Source organism: Mandrillus leucophaeus, unplaced genomic scaffold (genome assembly GCF_000951045.1).
Source record: "Mandrillus leucophaeus isolate KB7577 unplaced genomic scaffold, Mleu.le_1.0 Scaffold91, whole genome shotgun sequence".
NCBI lineage: Eukaryota > Metazoa > Chordata > Mammalia > Primates > Cercopithecidae > Mandrillus > Mandrillus leucophaeus.
The window spans coordinates 580292-600839 of NW_012109919.1; the positions used below are offsets into that span (position 1 = coordinate 580292).

The window sequence follows — 20548 nt, forward strand, 5'->3', positions numbered from 1 at the left end:
TTGATTATAGTAGCTTTGTAGTAAGTTTCGAAGTGGGAAGTGTGAATCTTACAACTTTTTCTTCAAGATTATTTTGCTATTCTGGGTCCCTTGCATTTCCGTATTACTTTAGGATCAGCTTGTCCATTTCTGCAAAGAGTGCAGCTGGTATTTTGATAGAAATTGTTGATCAATTTGGGGGGTATTGACATCTTAGCAATATTTTCTCCCAATCGTGAACATGAAATTTCTTTTTTTTTTTTTTTTTTTTTTTTTTAGACGGAGTCTCGCTCTGTCGCCCGGGCTGGAGTGCAGTGGCCGGATCTCAGCTCACTGCAAGCGCCATTCTCCTGCCTCAGCCTCCTGAGTAGCTGGAACTACAGGCGCTCGCCACCTCGCCCAGCTAGTTTTTTGTATTTTTCAGTAGAGACGGGGTTTCACCGTGTTAGCCAGGATGGTCTCGATCTCCTGACCTCGTGATCCGCCCGTCTCGCCTCCCAAAGTGCTGGGATTACAGGCTTGAGCCACCGCGCCCGGCCGAAATTTCTTTATATTTATTCAAATTATCTTTGGTTTTTAATGATGTTAAATCCAAGTATTCTTTGTGATGCTGTTGTAAATGGAAATTTTTGTGTTGTTCATTGCTAATGTATAAAAATCAATGATCTTTGTATATTAATCTTGTATCCTGCAACCTCATTGGACTTATTAGCTCTAGTAATATTTTGGTGTGAATCTCTTAATATTTTTTACATACAAGATCATGTCATCTGCAAATTGTTTTACTTCTTCCTTTCCAATTTGGATGCTTTTTATTTCATCTTGCCTACTGCTTTGGCTAGAACTTCCAGTACAAGGTTGAATAGAAGTGATGAGACAGAACATCCTTGTTTCATTTGTGATCTCCGGGCTGCGGGGGGAAGGCTTACAGTATTTTGTGTCAACATATCAGCTATGGGTTTTTCATAGATGTCCTTTCTCAGGATGAAAAAGTCCATTTTTGGCTTTTTGAATGTTTTCATCTAAGAGTTTTGGATTTTGCCAAATATTAAATGCTTTTTCTATACGCATTGAGATGATCATGTTGTTTTTGTCCTTTATTCTAATAATATGGTGTACTACATTGATTTCTGTATGTTGAATTTTGAATTCCTAAGATAAACCTCACTTGCTTACAGTGTATATTCCTTTCTGTATGTTGCTGGATTTAGTTTCATTAGTATTTTGTTGAGGATTTTTGCATCTATATTGAGGGCTATTGGCCTGTAGTTGTTTTCTTTGCCTGATTTCTAATGTGGGTGATACTGAATTGGGAAGGGTATCCTCCTTTTCTGTTTTTTGGAAGAGTTTGTGAATAATTGGTGGTATTCTGTAAATGTTTGATAGAATTCACCAGTGAAGACATCTGCTCCTGGACTTTTCCCTGTGGGAAGTTTGTTGTTTTTAAGAGATGGGAGTCTCACTCTCACCCAGGCTGGAGTGCAGTGGTGTGACAATAGCTCACTGCAGCCTTGAACTTGTGGGCTTAAGGGATGCTTCCACCTCAGCCTCCCAAGGCGCTGGGACTACAGGTGTGCACCACCACACCTATTTTTTTTTTAATTTATATATTTTTAGAGACATCTCATTATGTTGCCCAGGCTGGTCTTAAACTCCTGGCCTAAAGCCATCCTTCTGCTTCAGCCTCCCAAGTAGTTGGCATTACGGGTGTTAGCCACCATGCCTGGCTGTGGGAATTTTTTGATTACTCATTAATTTAATCTCTTGTTTAGACTTATTTAAAGTTTTTATTTCTTCTTCAGTTTTGATAGTATATGTCTTTGTAGAAATTTGTCTGTGTCATCTAAGTTCCCTAATTTGTTGTCATATGAACTCTTATTTTTATTTCTGTAAGATTGGTAGTAATCTTTCATTCCTGACTTTGGTAATTTGTCTTCTCAATTTTTTTTTTTTCCTAGGCTGGTTAAGGGTGTGTCAACTTTATTGACTTTTTCTAAGAATCAGCTTTTGGTTTGATTTTCTCTATTTTTCTTTCTATCCTCTATTTCATTTATTTTGATTCTAATCCATATTATTTCTTTGTTCCGCTTGCTTTACATTTAGTTTGCTAGCCTTTTCTGGTTTCTGAAGGTTTAGAGCTAGGTTATTGATTTGAAGCTTTTAACAGAGACATTTATAGCTATACATGGTCCTTTAAGTGATGGTTTAGCTGCATCTCATAAGTTCTGGTATGTTCTATCATTTTCATTACACTCTTAAGGGACTTTCCTTTTCCCTTGTGATTCTTTTCTTTGATCCATTGGTTAAAAGGAGTGTACTGTTTAATTTCCACATTTTTATAGGTTTCCCAAATATTCTTACAATTTTTAATTTCATCCCACTGCGGTCAGAGAACATGTTTTGCATAATTTCAACTATTAAAATTATGCCTTCTTGATGGATTGTCCCTTTTATTATGTAATGTCTTTGTCTCTACCAACAATTTTTATCTTAAAGTCTATTTTGTCTGATGTTATATCCACTCAAGCTTTTTTCTTAAAGTTTACATGTATTTTTTTCATCCTTTTACTTTCAGCCTACTTGTGTCATTGAATCTAAAGTATAATAATAATAATTAATAAATTAATTAATTAATTAAAAAAATATTCTTACCTGCATCTGGAACAAAAGGAATTGTTAAAATAAATATGTAAAAGGAGAAAAAAAAAAAACAACAGAGTTTCTTAGTGGGCAGCATATAGTTGGACCATGATTTTTATCCATTCTACCACCTTTGCCTTTTGAGTGTTTAATCCATTTATGCTTAATGCAATTATTGATAAGGTAGGGTTTAGTCTGCCCTTTTTTTTTTTTTTTTAAATCGAGACAAGGCCTCACTATGTTATCCATGTTGGCCTTTAACTCCCAGGCTCAAGCAATCCTCCTGCTTCAGCTTCCCAAAGTGCTGGGATTACAGGCATGAGCCACTGTGACCAGCCTTGTTGTTTTCTGTTTTTTTGTTCCTTTATTCCTCCATTACTTCCATGTCTTTTCTTAGCAGCTATTTTCTAGTGTACCATTTTCTTTGTTGTAACTTTTACTATATATTCTCTAGCTATTTTCTTAGTGTTTTCCCTGAGGATTATAACATTTCAATTTATAACTACCTAGTTTGGAATAATGCTAACTTCAACAGTATAGAAAAATTTTCTTCCTCTGTAACTCTTTTCCCTCCGCCTTCCTTTGTAATGTTGTCATACAAATTATTTTTTCACTTTGTGCCCAGATTTTTAATTATTGTTTTATGCCGTTGCCTCAAATCAGATAGGAGGAAAATAAGTTACCAAAAATGCATTCGTACTGCCTTTTGTATTTACCAATATAGCTACCTTTACCAGTGCTATTTCTTCATGTGCATTTGAGTTACTATTATCTTTTCATTTCAGCCTTAAGTTCTCTGTTTATTATTTCTTGTAGAGCAACCATGCTAATAAATTCTGTTTTTATCTGGGCATGACCTAATCATTTCTGAAGGATAGTTTTGCTGGAAATAGAATGCTTATTTGATAGTCATTCACTTTCAGCACTTGGAATACGTCATCTCACTGTTTTCTACACTCCATAGTTTCTGATGAAGATCCCTAGCACATGAGTCACTTCTCTCTTTGCTTCCAAGATTCTTTGGACAGTGTGATTTTGTATCCAGGCATGAATCTCTGAGTTTATACTACTCAAAGTTCACTGAGCTTCTTGGGTATGTAAATCAATGCTTTTCATCACATTTCAGGTTTTGGCCATTATTTTTTCCCCAATATTCTACCTCTTTCTCTCCTCTCTTCTGGGACTCCAATTATGCATATATTGGTATGCATGATGGTGTGCCACAGGTCTCTGAGGCTCTATTCATTTTTCTTTATTCTTTTTTCTGTTTCTTAGACTAGATAGAGTTCTTCTCATGAATTTTTCAATTCAGTTATTGTATTTTCAACTTCATGATTTATATTTGGTTCTTTTAAAAATAATTTTTCATTTTCTATTTAGTGAGACATTTTCATACTTTTAGTTCTTTACACATAATTTTTCTTTAGTTCTCTGAACCTACTTAAAATAGCCAATTTAAAGTATTCATCTAAAAATCCAATGTCTAGACTTTCTCAGGTGCAGTTTCTATTTTTTATTCCTCCCATATATGGAACATACTTTCTTCTTTATGTGTCTCATAATTTTTCTGTGGAAAACTGGACATTTCAAAGAACAATGTGGCAACTCTGGAAATCATACTTACCTTTTTATCTCCTTGCTAAGGGTTTGATGTACTTGCTGAGTTTTTGGCTTGTTTAGTGACTATTCTGAACTAATTAGGTAAAGTCTATATTCTTTATAGTGCATGGACACTGAAGTCTCTGCTAGGGTCGTTTAGTGGTCAGCTAATGATTGGACAGAAATTTCCCTAAACATTACCAAGGGAGTTTTCTTACTGTGCTACGTCTCCAAGTCTGTACTAAGGGCTCTGGGTGCCTGTTGGGGCACCCCTTCAACACTGAGCCAGGAAGGCGACAGGAAGGAAGCTGCCTTTGGCCTCACTTTCTGCTTGTGTGTCAAGGTCAACCTACGGTGACAGCTCAAGATATTCTTAAGTCTTTCCCGAGCAGGAGTATAACCCTTGGCATATGCAAAGCTCTATACATACACATGACCATCTAAATTCCTGAGAATACCAGAACTTTTTGAGGTCCTTATGGACATCTCATTCCCTAGCTTTTCCTTTTACGTTTTTGGTTAGCCTATTGTCTGCTCCAAGGGTTGGCCACCACTTGAGGCAACCACAAAATTAACCAATTGCCTCTGAGTCTTTCTTGATTAACATCCCTGGGAAAAAGGCTTTTCACACCTGGCAAGCTCCAATCTGGTAAAATAAAGACAGTCTTGCAAATGAGGTCTTCCAGGGACCTGCCTGACAGGTCAAATAATGACAATTCTCTGGGAATGAGGCTTTAAAGGAGTTCTAAGTCCATTCTGCCCCCTCTAGTGGCTTCCAGGCTGCTACTTTTCACCTTCATTGTATACTGTTGGTTTTCAAGGATACAACAGAGATGGAAGGGCGAAATACCTCGTTGTTCATACCGAGATTCAATCATTTCTCTTGAATAAATACTCCACCATTGACATTCTGAGCATTCACATGGTTCAAGCTCAATTATTCTATAAACTGCAGTAACTGAGAAAGGCAACCAAACTGGATGAAGTATGAGTTTTTAGCCACACTCCAAATGAATGTTGCCATAATTTTTCAGAGGCCTGGACAATCCTTTCATTATGTATCTATTTTAAAAATCTTGGATCATTAAGACTCAAAAATCACCATAAGAAACAAAACCTGATATTCTTTAACACAGGTAGCAACGATAATCCACACTTGTTGAGTGGAAAAAAACCCGGCTAACCCTTGAAAGTCTCTTAATTACATATAGAAATAATCTCCGAATGCTACGCCTTCTGCCCAGCCACCACACTGGCTGCTATACTTTCCGTCTCCAAAGTACAATGGGACCACACATACAGTCATGCTTCAAAGGCTGTGAAGCAAGCTCTTTTCCTGACCAAGAATATCAGTCACTTGGCTATGATCAATCCCTTTCCTAGAGACACCGGCATCACTTTCAGATCTATTAGCTGATGACACAGGAAGGTAGTTCCTCCCTGTAGGCACAGTGAGACTTGAACGATTTTTTTTTTTTTTTTTTGAGACGGAGTCTCACTCTGTTGCCCAGGCTGGATTGTAATGGTGTGATCTCAGCTCACTGCAACCTCTGCGTGACGGGTTCAAGCAATTCTCCTGCCTCAGCCTCCTGAGTAACTGGGACTACAGGTGTGCGCCACTATGCCTGGCTAATTTTTTGTATCTTTAGTAGAGACGGGGTTTCACCATGCTGGTCAGGCTGGTCTCAAACTCCTGACCTCAGGTGATCTGCTGTCCTCGGCCTCCCAAAGTGCTGGGATTACAGGCGTGAGCCACCGCTGAGACTTGATTTTTAGACAGACATAGAGCTATTTCAAAATAAAAACTTTATAAAAACCCCCTTTGTTTGAAGCACAGACAAGATATTCACTGAGTTTCTGGGAAAATGTATGAGAACTTCAAGAGGAGCAAGCAGGAGTGAATGAAAACCACAAAAATGAAGGCATAATAAAATGAGCAGGGTAATGTAAGGATCCATTTAAAGAGTCTTGAAGAGAGTGTGTTTATGAGTCTGTGAAATGAATTTACATCTCAATTTTTAATTGTATCAGGTTGCATTAGTGTTGGTCCAGTTAGAAATCCATGTTCATAAATCATCATAATACAAATGTTTTGATTTATGCTGAGGCAATGTATTAAGTACTTTATAGCAAAGATTAGAATTTCTGATTTTTCATTCAGGAAAGAGAAACAACTTTACTACTAATAATTTTAAAAACTGGCTTTGAAAGTCCCCAGAGACTACAAAATAGTTATGTATTTTAGAGAAAATTATACACAGAGCCTCACAAGCCAACTGGTATTGAAACCTTTTTTTTTCCTAGACTGTAAAGATTTTAATTTGTAATGCTCAATGTAAAACAGGAGTGAGATGTACATTACACTAGTCAGACAAGCTGGAGTGTGAAAGGTCTTAGTGAAGCACAGTGACCAAAAGATGTTTAATGTACACCTCACTTTTCCATAAGAGAAGGGCCAGGTAACAAAGAAGTACATCACTCTTATCCATTAGCCGGAGTGGATCCTCCGCCCAGGCCAGGGCTCTTTTGAATAGGGATCATTTAATTATTATGTATTTTAAGAGTGTGCTCAAAACATGTATTAACTGAAGATGCAGCATTTCATCCATACAATGTTATGTAATTAAGGTTTCTGGTATGATAACAATTGGACATACTGATGAACACTGATAGGGTAATCCACTAAAATGGGCCCCCTTTGCACTACATCATATGAAGGCCTATGCTCATGAGGCTATCCTGGACTTTAAAATTTACCACTAACGACACGAGAGCTCACTGAAGTAAACTTACCTGAACAGAGATACTTTCCAAGTAGCTCACTTTTTTTGCATTACTATTATTGTGTGAAATACTTTTCTACCTAGCGTAACTGTTGCTCAAGAAAACAACATATATAGTAACTTCAGACTTGCTTTTCTGCAAAGTTTTGGACACAATTCAAATATACAGCATGTAGGCAAATTTTCCCCAGTTGATAACACTCCTTTATAATATCAAAAGATTAAGAATGACATCGATGAATCCAGCATAAAATTTCCACAATGAACAGCACCGGGGAAACCATTTAAGTTCAACTTCTCATCAATTAAGTTCAGGTGCTATACCCAAGGATTAAGGTTGAGACTGCCCAAAGGTTGTCTGCCCAGCCCACTGCTGTTGTTTAACACACCGTAGTTAGGTAGAGAAAGAATGCTTGGATTATAAGCATCTTTGTAAAATTTCAAACAAGGTAAAACTAATGTATTACCTTATCACAATGAGAGTCCTGAATACCAAGTTAGCACATTTCATAGCTCCATTCCATGACATATGATTGTAGAGGATGAAATAGAAAAATGTAGCAAGACATTTACTGTCACTTAAATGATAGGTAGCAGTCACTTAGGCCTGAAGCACAATTGTGAAGTTTCATGCCACATTTTCACCGGCTAACTTATATGCATGTAGAGGTTATGTTAAAACTTCAGTTATTCCAAAGGATGAAAGTGTTACATTTTGATACAGATCTTCAGTTCCTATTTTACTATAAGCCTTTGAAATGTTAAGGCTGAATAGACCAAGTTATGAAAAGGGACAAGAGGAAGTAAGAACAGTGCAGATACAGTGGGAACACATGGTAACTTTCTGCCTTCTCCATTCTACGTGGATGATGTGCTTTCCGGGCAGCAGGTGGTGTGACTGTAAAAAGATCACACATTTGTCAGTAACTATGTAGGATTTTTGGCACTGTTAGAGCGTAGCATTATAAAGTCAGGGCGGCTAATAAAAATTCCATCAACCAAATTTTTGATAAGTCTGAAATTTAAAAAATATAATTTTTCTACCAAGAAAATCCTTAGTTCTCCATTCAGCCCTGCCTTTTAGAAAACTTACATCATTAAAAAACATTTTAAAAAAAGAATCACTTCACAGCAACCAGATGAACATCTGGCAGCAAAGCAACATTAAAATGCCATCCTTTGAAAGGAAGAGCAAATACGTGACTCCTTCATGAAGAGCAGTTCTTTCTGGCAGGGTGGAGGCTCACAGACTTTCTGTTTATGGACTTTTGCAGAAGTCCAAGGCTGAATCTGGACCTGCTTTTCCTGTATTTTCTCAGTTGCATCTGGACAGTATGCTAAGTATACAAGAAACGAGGGTCAAAATGAAGACAATGTCATGCATCAGGTGACCAAGTAAATGTGCACAGCTTGTACTTAGAATCGTCCTGTTAAAAACTAGTAGTGGAAGTAGCTGAAGCCTGTCTTTCACGTGTGACAAAAATATTTCAAAGTCAGTATAAACTTAATCATAAACCCACCAAAAAAGAACACTGAGGTCTTATTTCAATGTGTGTTTTCTCCCCCCTTTCTCATGGTATGGAAACTGTTTCTATTGAGAAAGAAAAAAAAAATCAGATCCTGTAAAGCTTCAAATATTCCTCAAATTCTTCTCATATAAAAAAAACTTATCAGAAAAATAAAAAATTTCAAAATCATTTTTCTGCAAACATTTTTAAAAAATAAGAAGTGTATTTTATTACAATCTACATTTTTGTTTTTAAAATCCCTCACAAAAGTCTGTTGCTACATTGTAAAACTTATAAACAAGGCTGGAACTTCCAGAGGGTGTGTGCTCTGGGATCCTCACTGAGCCTCCATGGGAGCCTCACTTTGCCGCCAACTCAGGCACCCCACCCTGCTACTCAAGACCATTGAGGCCATGGGGTTTTCTGAAACTCCTCAAAAACTAACAAGTTTCCATTGGAGACACTGTGGAGAATATGCTCTTAGGGAAATAACTCTCTGGGGAAAACAAGGGAGAGGAGAGGAAGCATCATTGAAGGTATGCGTGTTCAAAAGGGAATCTGGCTAGATTATCAAATCACTGTTCTCCAGGCACCTGAAACTTGCTTTAAATTAGATTTGGGGAGGCCCATCAATCTAAATGGTTTGTGTAAAAGACACACTCACATAAAAAGGAAAAACACAGAAGACAAACGGGTCCTTAATTTGGGGGATATATTCCAACTTGGGGGAAGGGTGAAGGCATTTTAGCTCTGAAGCTCAATCACGACATTTCCAGAGAGTTCTGCAGTGCCCCCGCATTGGACAGGACAGAATGGAAGAGTGTGCTGGACTGGCTGGATTCCCCAGTGTCAAGCTGGCAGCGCTCCTGAGGCTCTTGAGTGTTTATCAACTCAGCAGGTCAAAAGTCTGCAGACACTGGGTGGAGCAGCAGTAAGCCACAAAACTAACAGTTGTCCTCCTGGAACGGGAAAAGGAGAGAAGAACACTGTAAGTTCAAGATTAAAGTCTCTGATTCTTTCTGTTGAAAACTGTCTCTTTTTTTTTTTCTTTGTTAAAATGGAGGATTAGCCATGGTCGACAAACTGCATAATAGAAATTTAAATTTCCTTTTAAAACTGAGCACTGGAATCAGGTGAAGTATATACATGTGAATGTTCATTTTAATAGCAGTGTTCAGAGGATATACTATCCCTAAAGCAGAAACTAAGAAAAAAAAAATCTTTTCCACTTTACGTTTTGAATTCTGCTTACTAGAACCAACAGTGCAATCATAGAATTTGAAGTCCATTATAAAAATCATGTAACAGAAAATGTCACCAATTTAGCCAGAACACATATATACCAGAACTTAAACAACATAATTTTAAGGAATTTATCCTACAAATATATGTATACACATAGATTGCTCATAGAGGTCATTTCAGAATCTGAATAATACAGTTCAAAGGTCTTCCCACATATCAGAGGTTTGGGCACCTTTGTGCAGTGAGTCACAAACTCCAGGGGACCTCCGACTCACTCTGGAGAGTTTCAGCTGCTAGATGCCTTGTTTTCCTGCCAGAAGTGCTATCCTCTGGTAGGGGGAGAACAGTCTCTTGTTGTTTCCACAAGACCCCCTGTGCTAATTGTCTTCTATTTCCTCACCCCCAACACAGTCCGCCTTTCTCTGTGGCCCAGGAAGGGGACCTCTGTAGACTTTACCAGCAAAGCTGCCTCAACTCCAGCTTCTGGTTAGGCCAGTGGGAGGCACCAGCAGGAGGCACCAGCAGGGGGCTGAAGGACAGGAAGAGGGAAAGTTGAGTATTTCCACCCCCCTTCCTCTCTACCTCTGGGACTGGAGATTCTATCAGGCAGGCCCCCTTTGCCACCTCTGGTTCTTGCCAGGCTCCAGAGCTCCCTTTGCCCTTCAGGCCCAAGGATTAAGCATGGTAAGGGCTTCCTATGCTGTGAGTCCCTGTGTGCCTCATTATCCTTCTGGATGCTCTGCACCCTGCCCAAACTTCAGCCAATTGCCCTTCTTCATTGATTTCTCTTCAAAGTCTCAGCCAAATGTGCATTTTGTTTTTCAGCCCTGATGAATACAGTATGTGTTATGAGAAGTGGCCCAACAAAGCAGCTCATCCAAGTGACATTCTGAGGTTGGGCTGGTGAGTACATGAATGGCTTTCTTACTAGGGAGAAGTGGGACCCTGCTAATCTGTAGCATGTGGTGGCATCGCAGTTACTCAAATATCACTGGAACAGAAGGTAACAGGAGGGCAAGGCATTGGGACAGCAAGTGGCTGTGGCACTTGATTGCTATGGCATCATGGTGATTCCAAGTTTGTGGGGTGAGATGACTTCTTTTGACTGTGCTGAAGAGATTCCGAAAAGAAAATGATAAGCTTAGTCCTTGAGAGCTCAACTCAAAGCATGGGTAGAGAATCAGAAAGTTTTTATTGTGGCCTTAAATGAATCCTTATTTTATGAATCTGCAAGGGACATGGCTGAAGCTAAATGTAGAGGTTTCAGGATCACATGCCAGATAAAGATATATTTATGCTAAGTCTCTTATGCTAAGGTAAAAGATGCTGTTGGGAAAGAGTGGGAACTTGGGACTTAATATGGGAGCCTCTAGACAGGCACAAATCTAAGAGCCTTGACTCTCTAGCACCTCTAAACATTTCTTCATATCAGAAACAGATCTTTCCACCTTCTACGAAAACTAGCATTCCCTTGGGTACAAATGTTTCAATGGCTTCCTCTGTGGTGGTTATCTAAAAACTTTTCAGGACCCACCACCATCAATACTCATCGCCTCTAGGGCCAAAAAGGGTAAAATCCTAGCATGATCCAGAGATCACTGCAAGGCCTACTCCTGGAGGAAATCATGTACATGCTGACGGAGTTGCAGGATCTTGTCAAACTATATTAGCAGGAACCTGGAGGGCACACATGGAAATGGATTCTAAGTACATTAGCCAGCAAGAATGAATGTAAGATTGGATCAGGCCAACAGGGGTACTTCACCTATACCTCAGAATATGATACATTAAGCACCTGGGAGTGGTTAACAGAAGGCTTGACTCATTGGAGGCCAACAGCCGATGAGACAGGTGTGCTAGACTCCCCTTGCAGATTCTAGAGGGAGGATAAATGGAAATGCAGAGAGGACCCAAGGTGGCGGACCCTGCTCAGCCACCTCCTGAAAATCTCCAGGAGGGCCAAGAAGTCTTTTCTTCCCTAAGGCTAAATATATTTGCAAGGGGGAATACAAACTGGAAGTAGCAAGCACCCTTGATGCCTCAATAGGTACATGATTATCAGAGGTGAGAGAGAAATCCTGCAAGAGTTCACATGCCTGCTACATCAGTGCAGTTTCAAATGAAAAAGAAGAGTTATATCCAGAACTGCCCACTACAGAGAAACAGACACACACTTGGTGGATCCCTCTGGATTTTGGGAGAAAATATATTTCAGTGGGAACTTCTGGTTCCACCAAGATGGGGTAGGCCCCATTCTTCCCAGGTCTTCTCCACTACACCTGAAACACTCTGAACAAAATACAACAAATAAGCACAGGCAAGCTCTGAAAGGGAGAATGAAGGCAGACAGCCCAGGGACAGAGGGACTTGAGGAACAACGCAGTGCTGGCGAGTTCCCTGGGTACCTTATTGCTCTCTATATCTTAAACAGAATGCTGTAGAAACCTCCAATCCAGAACCAGTAACATGCCCAGATGAAACTGGATCCAAGTAAAGTAAGCCAAAGGCCAGGGATAGGAAAATCTACAGAGACAGAAAGTAGATAAGCAGTTGCCTAGAGCTAGATATGATGGGGATAGAGGGACAGGGGCAAGAGCTAAATGTTCAGGGTTTCCCTTAGGGTGAGAAAATGTTCTGAAATGGATTAGGGTGAGGGTTGCACATATCACTGAAGGTACTAAGAAACACTGAATTGTATACTTTAGATGGATGAAACTATATGATATGTGAATTATCTCAATAAAGCTGTTAAGAAATAATAGAGATGAAAGGAGAAATAGATAAATCCATAAATAGAGTCGGGGACTTCAATACTTTACTCTCAGCGACTGATAGAATTACTAGATAGAAAATTAGTACAAGTACAGAAAAACTGAACAACACAATAAAAAAAAAATCTGACATATACAGAATACTATCCAACAGTGGCAGAATATACGTTGTTTTTCTCAAATGCCCATGGACCATATACCAAGTCACAGCTGAAATCTGCCTACCTGGACAGAGCTGCTAGAGCTATAAACTGGTAGGAACACTTAAATGAGAATGTTTACAAAATGTGGGCAAAAAACCATATCTTAAAAAATTTAAAAGATATCATACAAATTATGTTCTCAAACTACAAGGGAATTAAACTAGAAATAATAAAAGATAACTGGAAAATTCCTAGATATTTGGAAATTAAACAACTTAATTCTAAATATTTAGGTGAAAAAAGAAATCTGAAGAGAAATAAAACAAATTTTCAACTAAATGAAAATGAAATACAAGTCATCAAAAAGTAACAGGATGCAGCCAAAGCAGTACTTAAAGGGAAACTTAGAGTACTAAACACACATGTTAGAAAAGAAAGGTCTAAAATTAATAACTCATATTTCTACCAGAAAACTACAGAATGAAGAACAATTTAAGTTTAAAGCGAGGGGAAAAATCATAGAGTATGTTCTTTGACTATAATAGAATCAAACTAGAAACCAATAACGAAAAGACAAGAGGAAAATCTTCAAACATATAGAAATTAAACACCACAGTTCTTTGACCCATGGATCAAATGACCACACTTTCGCAGGTCAAAAGGAAATATCAAAGGAACTTAAAACATACACAAACTGAACAAAGATGAAAATACGATTCAAAAATCAAAGATTTTGGTACATAGCTAGAAGACAGCAGTGCTGAGGGAAATTTATATCACTAAATGCTTACATTACAAAGAAGCTTAGATTATTGATTTGAGACTTTTCCTCTTTTCTAATGTAAGTACTTAGTGCTATAAATGTCCTCTTTTAGCTTTTAAAAACCTAAAAAAAGAAAATAAGCCCAAAGCAAGCAGAATAATACCAAATAATGAGGAGAAACCAATGAAATCAACCACTAGGATTATGAATAACAATAAAACTGATAAATCTTGAGCAAGACTGACAAAGATAAAAAGAGAGAACACACGAATTAATATTAGAAATGAAGCAGATGATATCACCACAGATCCTACAGCCATTAAAAAGATGTATAGGAATACCAGGGACAACTGTATACTAATAAATCTGACAACTTACAAGAAACAGTCTAGTGTCTAGAAAACTACAAACTACCAAAACTCAACTGTGATGAAATAGACAACCTAAATAGTCCTACAACCATTAAATAAATTGAATTTATAATTTAAAAAAGAAAACAAATTTCCCTGCCCAGATGGTTTCACTGAAGAATTCTAACAAAGAGTAAAAAAATAAATTTTTGAAAAGTTTTACACAATTTCTTCAGGAAAAAACAGAAGAAGAGGAACACTTCCTAACTCATTTAATGAGGCCAGTATTATCCTGACTCTAGAACCAGACAAGGATAATACAAAAACAGAAAATTACAGACCAACATCTTTCATGAACAAAGATTTTAAAATCTTCAACAAAGTATTAACAAATTAAAGAAATGTACAAAAAGAATTAGACATCATGATCAAGTGGGAGTTATTCCAGGCATGTGAGGCTAGTTCAATATTTGATAGTCAGTATCACCCGCCACATCAACAGGCAAAAGAAAAACCATATGATTATATCAATGGACTCAGAAGAAGCATTTAACAAAATAGAACACTTTTTCATGATTAAAACTCTCAGCAAACTACATAGAGAGGAAATCTTCCTTAATTTAATAAAGAGAACATACCAAAAACCCATACTTATCAGTAGGGTTAACACATTATACTTAAGAGATTATATTATACTTAACACATTATATATATTATTATAGTTAACACATTATACTTAACCGTGAAAGGCTGAGTATTTTCCCTTTAAGATTGAGAACAAGGCAGCTGGGCGCAGTGGCTCACGCCTGTAAACCCAGCACTTTGGGAGGCGGAGGCGGGCAGATCACGAGGTCAGGTGATCGAGACCATCCTGGCTAACATGGTGAAACCCCATCTCTACTAAAACTACAAAAAAATTTAGCCAGGTGTGGTGGCAGGCACCTGTGGTCCCAGCTACTTGGGAGGCTGAGGCAGGAGAATGGTGTGAACCCAGGAGGCAGAACTTGCAGTGAGCTGAGATCACGCCACTGCACTCCAGCCTGGGTGACAGAGCGAGACTCTGTCTCAAAAAAAAAAAAAAAAAAAAAAAAGATTGGTAACAAGACAACAAGGCAAGGATGTCTATTTTCACAACCTTAGTCAGCACAGTACTTGAAGTTCTAACCACTGCAATAAGGCAAGAAAAAGAAATAAAGGCATACAGATTGGAAGGGAAGAAATAAAACCACTCCTTAGCAGACAGCATGACATGATTTTCTATACAGAAAATCCCAAGGCATCTACAAAAAATACTCCTAGAACTAAAATGCCAGTTCGGCAAGCCTGCCACATATACAATCAAAATATGAAAATGAACAACATTCCCATATGCTAACAATGAACATATGGAAATTGAAATTTTAAAACACAGTATCATGTATAAGCACACAAAAAAGTGAAATATTTTGATATAAACTTAGGAAAACGCTTAATGGTATGTATGCTGAAAATTATAAGATGCTGATGAAAGAAGTAAAAGACCTAAATAAATGGAAAAACACATCATGTTCATGCATTAGAAGACTCAACATAGTATATATGTCAACTGTCTCCAGATTAATCTATAAAATTAAAGCAATTCTTATGAAAATCTCAACAAGGCTTTTTGGAGACAAAGATAAATTTATTCTAAAATTCAGTGGAAAAGTGTAGGGCCTAGAATAGCTAAAACAATCCTGAAAGGGAAAAGTGAAGTGGAAGTATCACTCAACCTGATATTAAGGCCTACCATAATCTAACTACAGTAATTAAGACAGTTTGCTATTGACTAAGAGATAGACATAGATCAAGTGAATGGAACAAGAATTATAATATAATTATATTAACATGTAATTATATAGGCTTCATGACCTTGGGGGAGGTAAAGATTTCTTAGAACACAAAAAGCATTACTATAAAATTGAAATGGATTAATTTAACTTCATCAAAACAGAAGACTTGTTTTCAAATGACATCTTTAGGAAAGCAAAAAGGCAAGCATCACTTTTGAATTTTTTTTCTTAACTCAAGAAATTATGTGAATTTTGAGTTATTAGATACTTTTGCATTACCTCTAATTTTAAAAAATTGAAGTTAGTTGGGTAATGGTTAATGGGTACAAAAAATAATCAGAAAGAACGAATAAGACCTACTATTTGATAGCACAACAGGGTGACTACAGTCAGTAATTTAATTGTGCATTTTAAAGTAACTAAAATTGTATAATTGCATTGTTAGTAATACAAAGAATAAATGCTTGAGGGAATGTGATTTTCATGATGTGATTATTATGTATTGCATGCCTGTATCAAACATCTCATGTACCCCATAAATATATCTACTATGTACTGACAAAAATTAGAAATGAAAAAATTTTTTAAATAATTTTTTTAAATGAAGTTGGTTAGAACCCTAGTTCCAATAATTTTTATGCTATACCAGGATGTATACATTTGAATAAATCAAATTGAAAAGAACCACAGACACAAAAGGTGTATTTTGGGGGATTAGTTGATTAAACTTAACACAGGGATCAAAAGATAATTATGTTAAATGCAAATCATTCATACTAGGGATACATTTCATACCACAGCCATTTAGTTTTTAAAAATAAAGCTCCTCATATGGTTTAGCTGCGTACCCACCCAAATATCATCTTGAATTGTAATCCCCATAATCCCCATGTGTCGCAGGAAGGACCCAGTGGGAGGTAATTAAATCATGGGGGGGGGCGGTTACCCCCATGCTCCTGTTTGCATGACAGTGAGTGAGTTCTCATGAGATCTGATGGTTTTATAAGTGTCCTTTCCCTCTTTGCTCAGTAATTCTCTCTCGCTGCCACGTGAAGAAGGCCATGCTTGCTTCCCCTTGAGCCATGATTGTAAGTTTCCTGAGGCCTCCTCAGCCATGTGGAAGTGTGAGTCAATTAAACCTCTTTCCTTTATAAATTACCCAGTCTTGGGTATTTCTTCATAGCAGCATGAGAACGAACTAAAACAGCTCCCAAGCAAAACCATTCAATTCCATGAAGATACGGGATTTACACTCGTTAAAGGATAATGTCCTTTGGATCATCATTAACTCCTTATGAAGCTCATGAGGGTGGAGTGAGTAACCTGGAGGTGTCATATTTGTGCAACAAATAAATCCCAAGGCTGTGTACTTATTTGCTTTTGGGAGACTCATCTAATAACATATTGTATCTGTTTGTTGTATTAATAATCTGAGTTATTACAAGTACACCAACAAATCTGCTGCCTTAAGAATGGATTCATGTTGGTTAAGTCCTTTAAAATCCACAACTGTGGCACCAGAGACATCAGAGGTCTGGGGAAACACTTTGAGCTGAGCAATAAGCTCTACAGTTAAGAAAAAGATGCTGATAAATTCTACAAAGAACATCAGACATGACATTTGTTGCTTTAGAATCTCTGAGCATATTTACAGGCAAGGCAGAAGAAAGAGCATTTCAGCTTGGTTTTAAAATACAGAAATACCACTATTCCTTAAAAGAACGAATCACAATGCTGTTGGCACATATTGGAGCCCACAAAAATCATAAGAAATGTGGGATTTCTTCTGCAAATATGTTTCCTGATTAAAAACATAAAGCATATATTTGACTCATACAGAAAGTCAAGCCAAAAGAAAAAAAAAATATTTATAAGACAAAGTTAAAATCCTGAGCTTGTGTACATATTAACTTACTCAAGAATTATCTAATAACATATTGTATCTGCTTGTTGCATTTATGTTCATAGTGACTGTCTCTCATGGGAAGATTCTGTGTGCAGAAACAGAAACAGAAATGTCAAGCAGATTTCTTTCTTGATTGTGTCCTTGCCCTAGACTTTAGGAATGAGATATGTATGAGAAAAGAATCAGGTGGTGGGGTCAAAGCAGAATTGTCAGTATCTACTGCAGAGCATGGCCCATGACAGATGGTCAACAAATAATTTTTGAATGTTACAAGGAGGAAGAAACAGTTAAGAACAATTTACTTAAATTTTTGAAGACTATTTCACTTGTGGGAAATTTCATAAGTCACCTTAAGAGGGTGCCAATGAATAGGCTTCTGCCAAAAGGAAAAAAAAAATTCCCAAAATGAGTATGCAAATAATGTTGGTATGACTGATATTACTTGGCTTCAAAGAAGCAATAGCCACAAAAAGCAAGGGTAAGGAAATGTGAAACATTTCGTAAGTGATGAAACCAGATAAGAATTATGTAAAAGAGCTTATTTTAAAAATAAACTACTAGTGAGTGAGAGAAGGGAGTATTAGTTCTTCTGAAAGACAAAGGGAAACTTTAAGACCAAGTCAGTTTTGCAGGCCCTCTAACAAACAGGTCTCCATCTCAAGGCACAGCAATCACTCAGACACGTGGCACTCTCATAGAATCACTCTGGCCCAGATGACCAAGAATTCCTGAAAGAACCAAGCTGTGCAAATCTGAGCTTGAAAGTGGCCTGACTGAAGCCCATGGCGTCCTCACCTACCACAGCGCCCGGCTGGCAGTAGGTGCTCAAACTGTGTTTGCTGACCGACTGGAAAAATTAATAAACAAGAGGATGAGTCTTTTGAGTTACTTGGAAGTAATTTGAAAAATTTTTTTACAAGAAGCCATTGGCATACTAATGTTTTGTTTTTGTTTTTGTTTTTGAGACAGACTCTTGCTCTGTCACCCAGGCTGGAGTGCAGTGGCACGATCTCAGCTCACTGCAACCTCTGCCTCCCGGGTTCAAGCAATTCTCCTGCCTCAGCCTCCCAGTAGCTGGGATTACAGGCACCTGGCATACTAATATTTTAATAATTAAAACTATTTTTAATTTCTAAAGCAATACCAGTTTGTTACAAAAATTTAACACTACTTAAAGGAAACCACTGTTACTTTGGTGTATGAGTCCTTCCCAAGACTTTTTCTATATATATACAATTATTTCAATATATGTGTATGTGCATGTATTTACTATATATGTGCACATAGATATACACATATATTCACACCTATAATTGCTTGACAAAGACTGGATCACACTATGCAATCTTTTATGCAACTTGCATAAAAACATTTTTAATTGAACAAAAAAAAATTGCCATAACAATCTTTCCTTTTCTTTTTTAATGTGTATACAATTTTAGAGAAAGGGCTTTTTCAGTACCTCTAGAAAGAATTTTTTTCAAATATTGTTTTGTAGATTTGTAAAATTATATCCCAAGTATATAGAGTTGAAAATGAAAGTTCCCCTTCCACCTGACTACCTCATAACTCCACATTCCCCCCTTCCCAAGATACTCATAGTAAAGAGTTAGAACTCCATCCTTCTGGACTTTTTAGTGCAAACACCCAAACTGTACACACACACACACATGTGTGGGTACATACATACACATACACACACGTGTGGGTACATACATACACATACACACACGTGTGGGTACATACATACACACACGTGTGGGTACATACATACACATACACATGTATTTCAAAAGTATCTTGTTCAGAATGTTACAGAATATTTAATTTTGTGTTTATGAGTTTATTTATGAGTTGAAAGTATATTTGAACTCATTATTTACAAGTTTATTTATTTCAAGATTTCTCGATGCTAATATGCTGGTCCACTTAGTAGCTAATTGAACAGCACAGTGGCTAAAACACAGATTTGGAGTCAGACTGCTGGGGTTCAAATCCCAGCTCTGCTATGACACCTTGGCCCAGTTTGTAATCTTCCTGTACCTGTTTTCCCTGTAAAAGGGATATCACAGGTTGGACCACATGGAAATGCATATGACTTGTATGATTCAACCTAACGACAGTAAATATCTTATAGTACTAAGAAAAGTAATATAGCCCTAGCTCAACTTCCAAACTAGATCTCTTTATCCCTAGGACTATTGGTTCTTCCATTGCACCCATGGCTTATTACACAAAAGCAGAGACAACACAGCAATGAAGCCTGAATGCACTCTGTACTACCTGTTTTGCCTAAAGCTTAACCAGCAATATGGGAAGAACCATTGTGATACTGGCCTATCTACAGTTCCTGTCGCAAAATACCCTGGTGATTAAAGTAAGACCTTTTGATTAACTGTGATAGTTAATTTTATGTGTCAACTTGGTTAGGCTATGGAGCCCATTTGTTTGGTCAAATACTAGTCTAGCTGTTGCTGTAAAGGTATTTTTTAGAGATATGATTAACACTTAAATCAGTACACTCTGAGTTGAGCAGATTACCCTCCATAATGTGGGTGGGCCTTATCCAATTAGTTGAAGGCCTTAAGAGCAAAAAAGTAGAAGGTATTCTCCTTAAGACTGCAATAAAGAATCCCTGCCTAAGTTTCCAGCCTGGTGCCCTGCAGATTTCAGACTCAACACTGCAACTTCAACTCTTACCTCAATGTCCAGACTGCCAGTCTGCCCCAAAGTTCTGAACTTGCCAGCCTTTGCAATTGTGTGAGCCAATTTCTTAAAATCAGTCATTTTCTCTCTTTCAATGTGAGAGATTTTGCTATCAGGAAGTGGGATGCTGCTGTGACAAATACCTAAAAATGTAGAAGTGGCTTTGACATGGGGTAATGAATAGAGGCTGGAAGAGTTTTTAGGTGTGTGATAGAAAACAGATTATTGGGAGAAATAAAGAAGAATCTGGTGAGGGCTCACAAAAGAAAGGAAGGCGCTATAGAGAAAGTTTCTATTGTCTTAGAAAATACATTGTCAGGAACAGAATGTTGCTAGAAATACAA

At 37.5% G+C, this 20548-nt stretch overlaps 1 protein-coding gene across 4 annotated transcripts in view; it reads right to left on the reverse strand.

Annotated features, from left to right (window-relative positions):
* Nucleotides 1-9191: 9191 nt before the first annotated feature.
* The window catches only part of LRRC28 (leucine rich repeat containing 28), a 129099-nt gene continuing 117742 nt past the window's right edge, over nucleotides 9192-20548 (reverse strand). For 3 of the 4 annotated variants that reach the window (XM_011969809.1, XM_011969808.1, XM_011969807.1), the window contains one exon: nucleotides 9203-9468. In XM_011969809.1, coding sequence (XP_011825199.1) covers nucleotides 9396-9468 — 73 coding nt within the window. In that variant the 3' untranslated portion in view covers nucleotides 9203-9395. Of the gene's footprint in view, nucleotides 9469-20548 lie in introns of all 4 variants that reach the window. The other variant, XM_011969806.1, reaches the window with a different exon arrangement.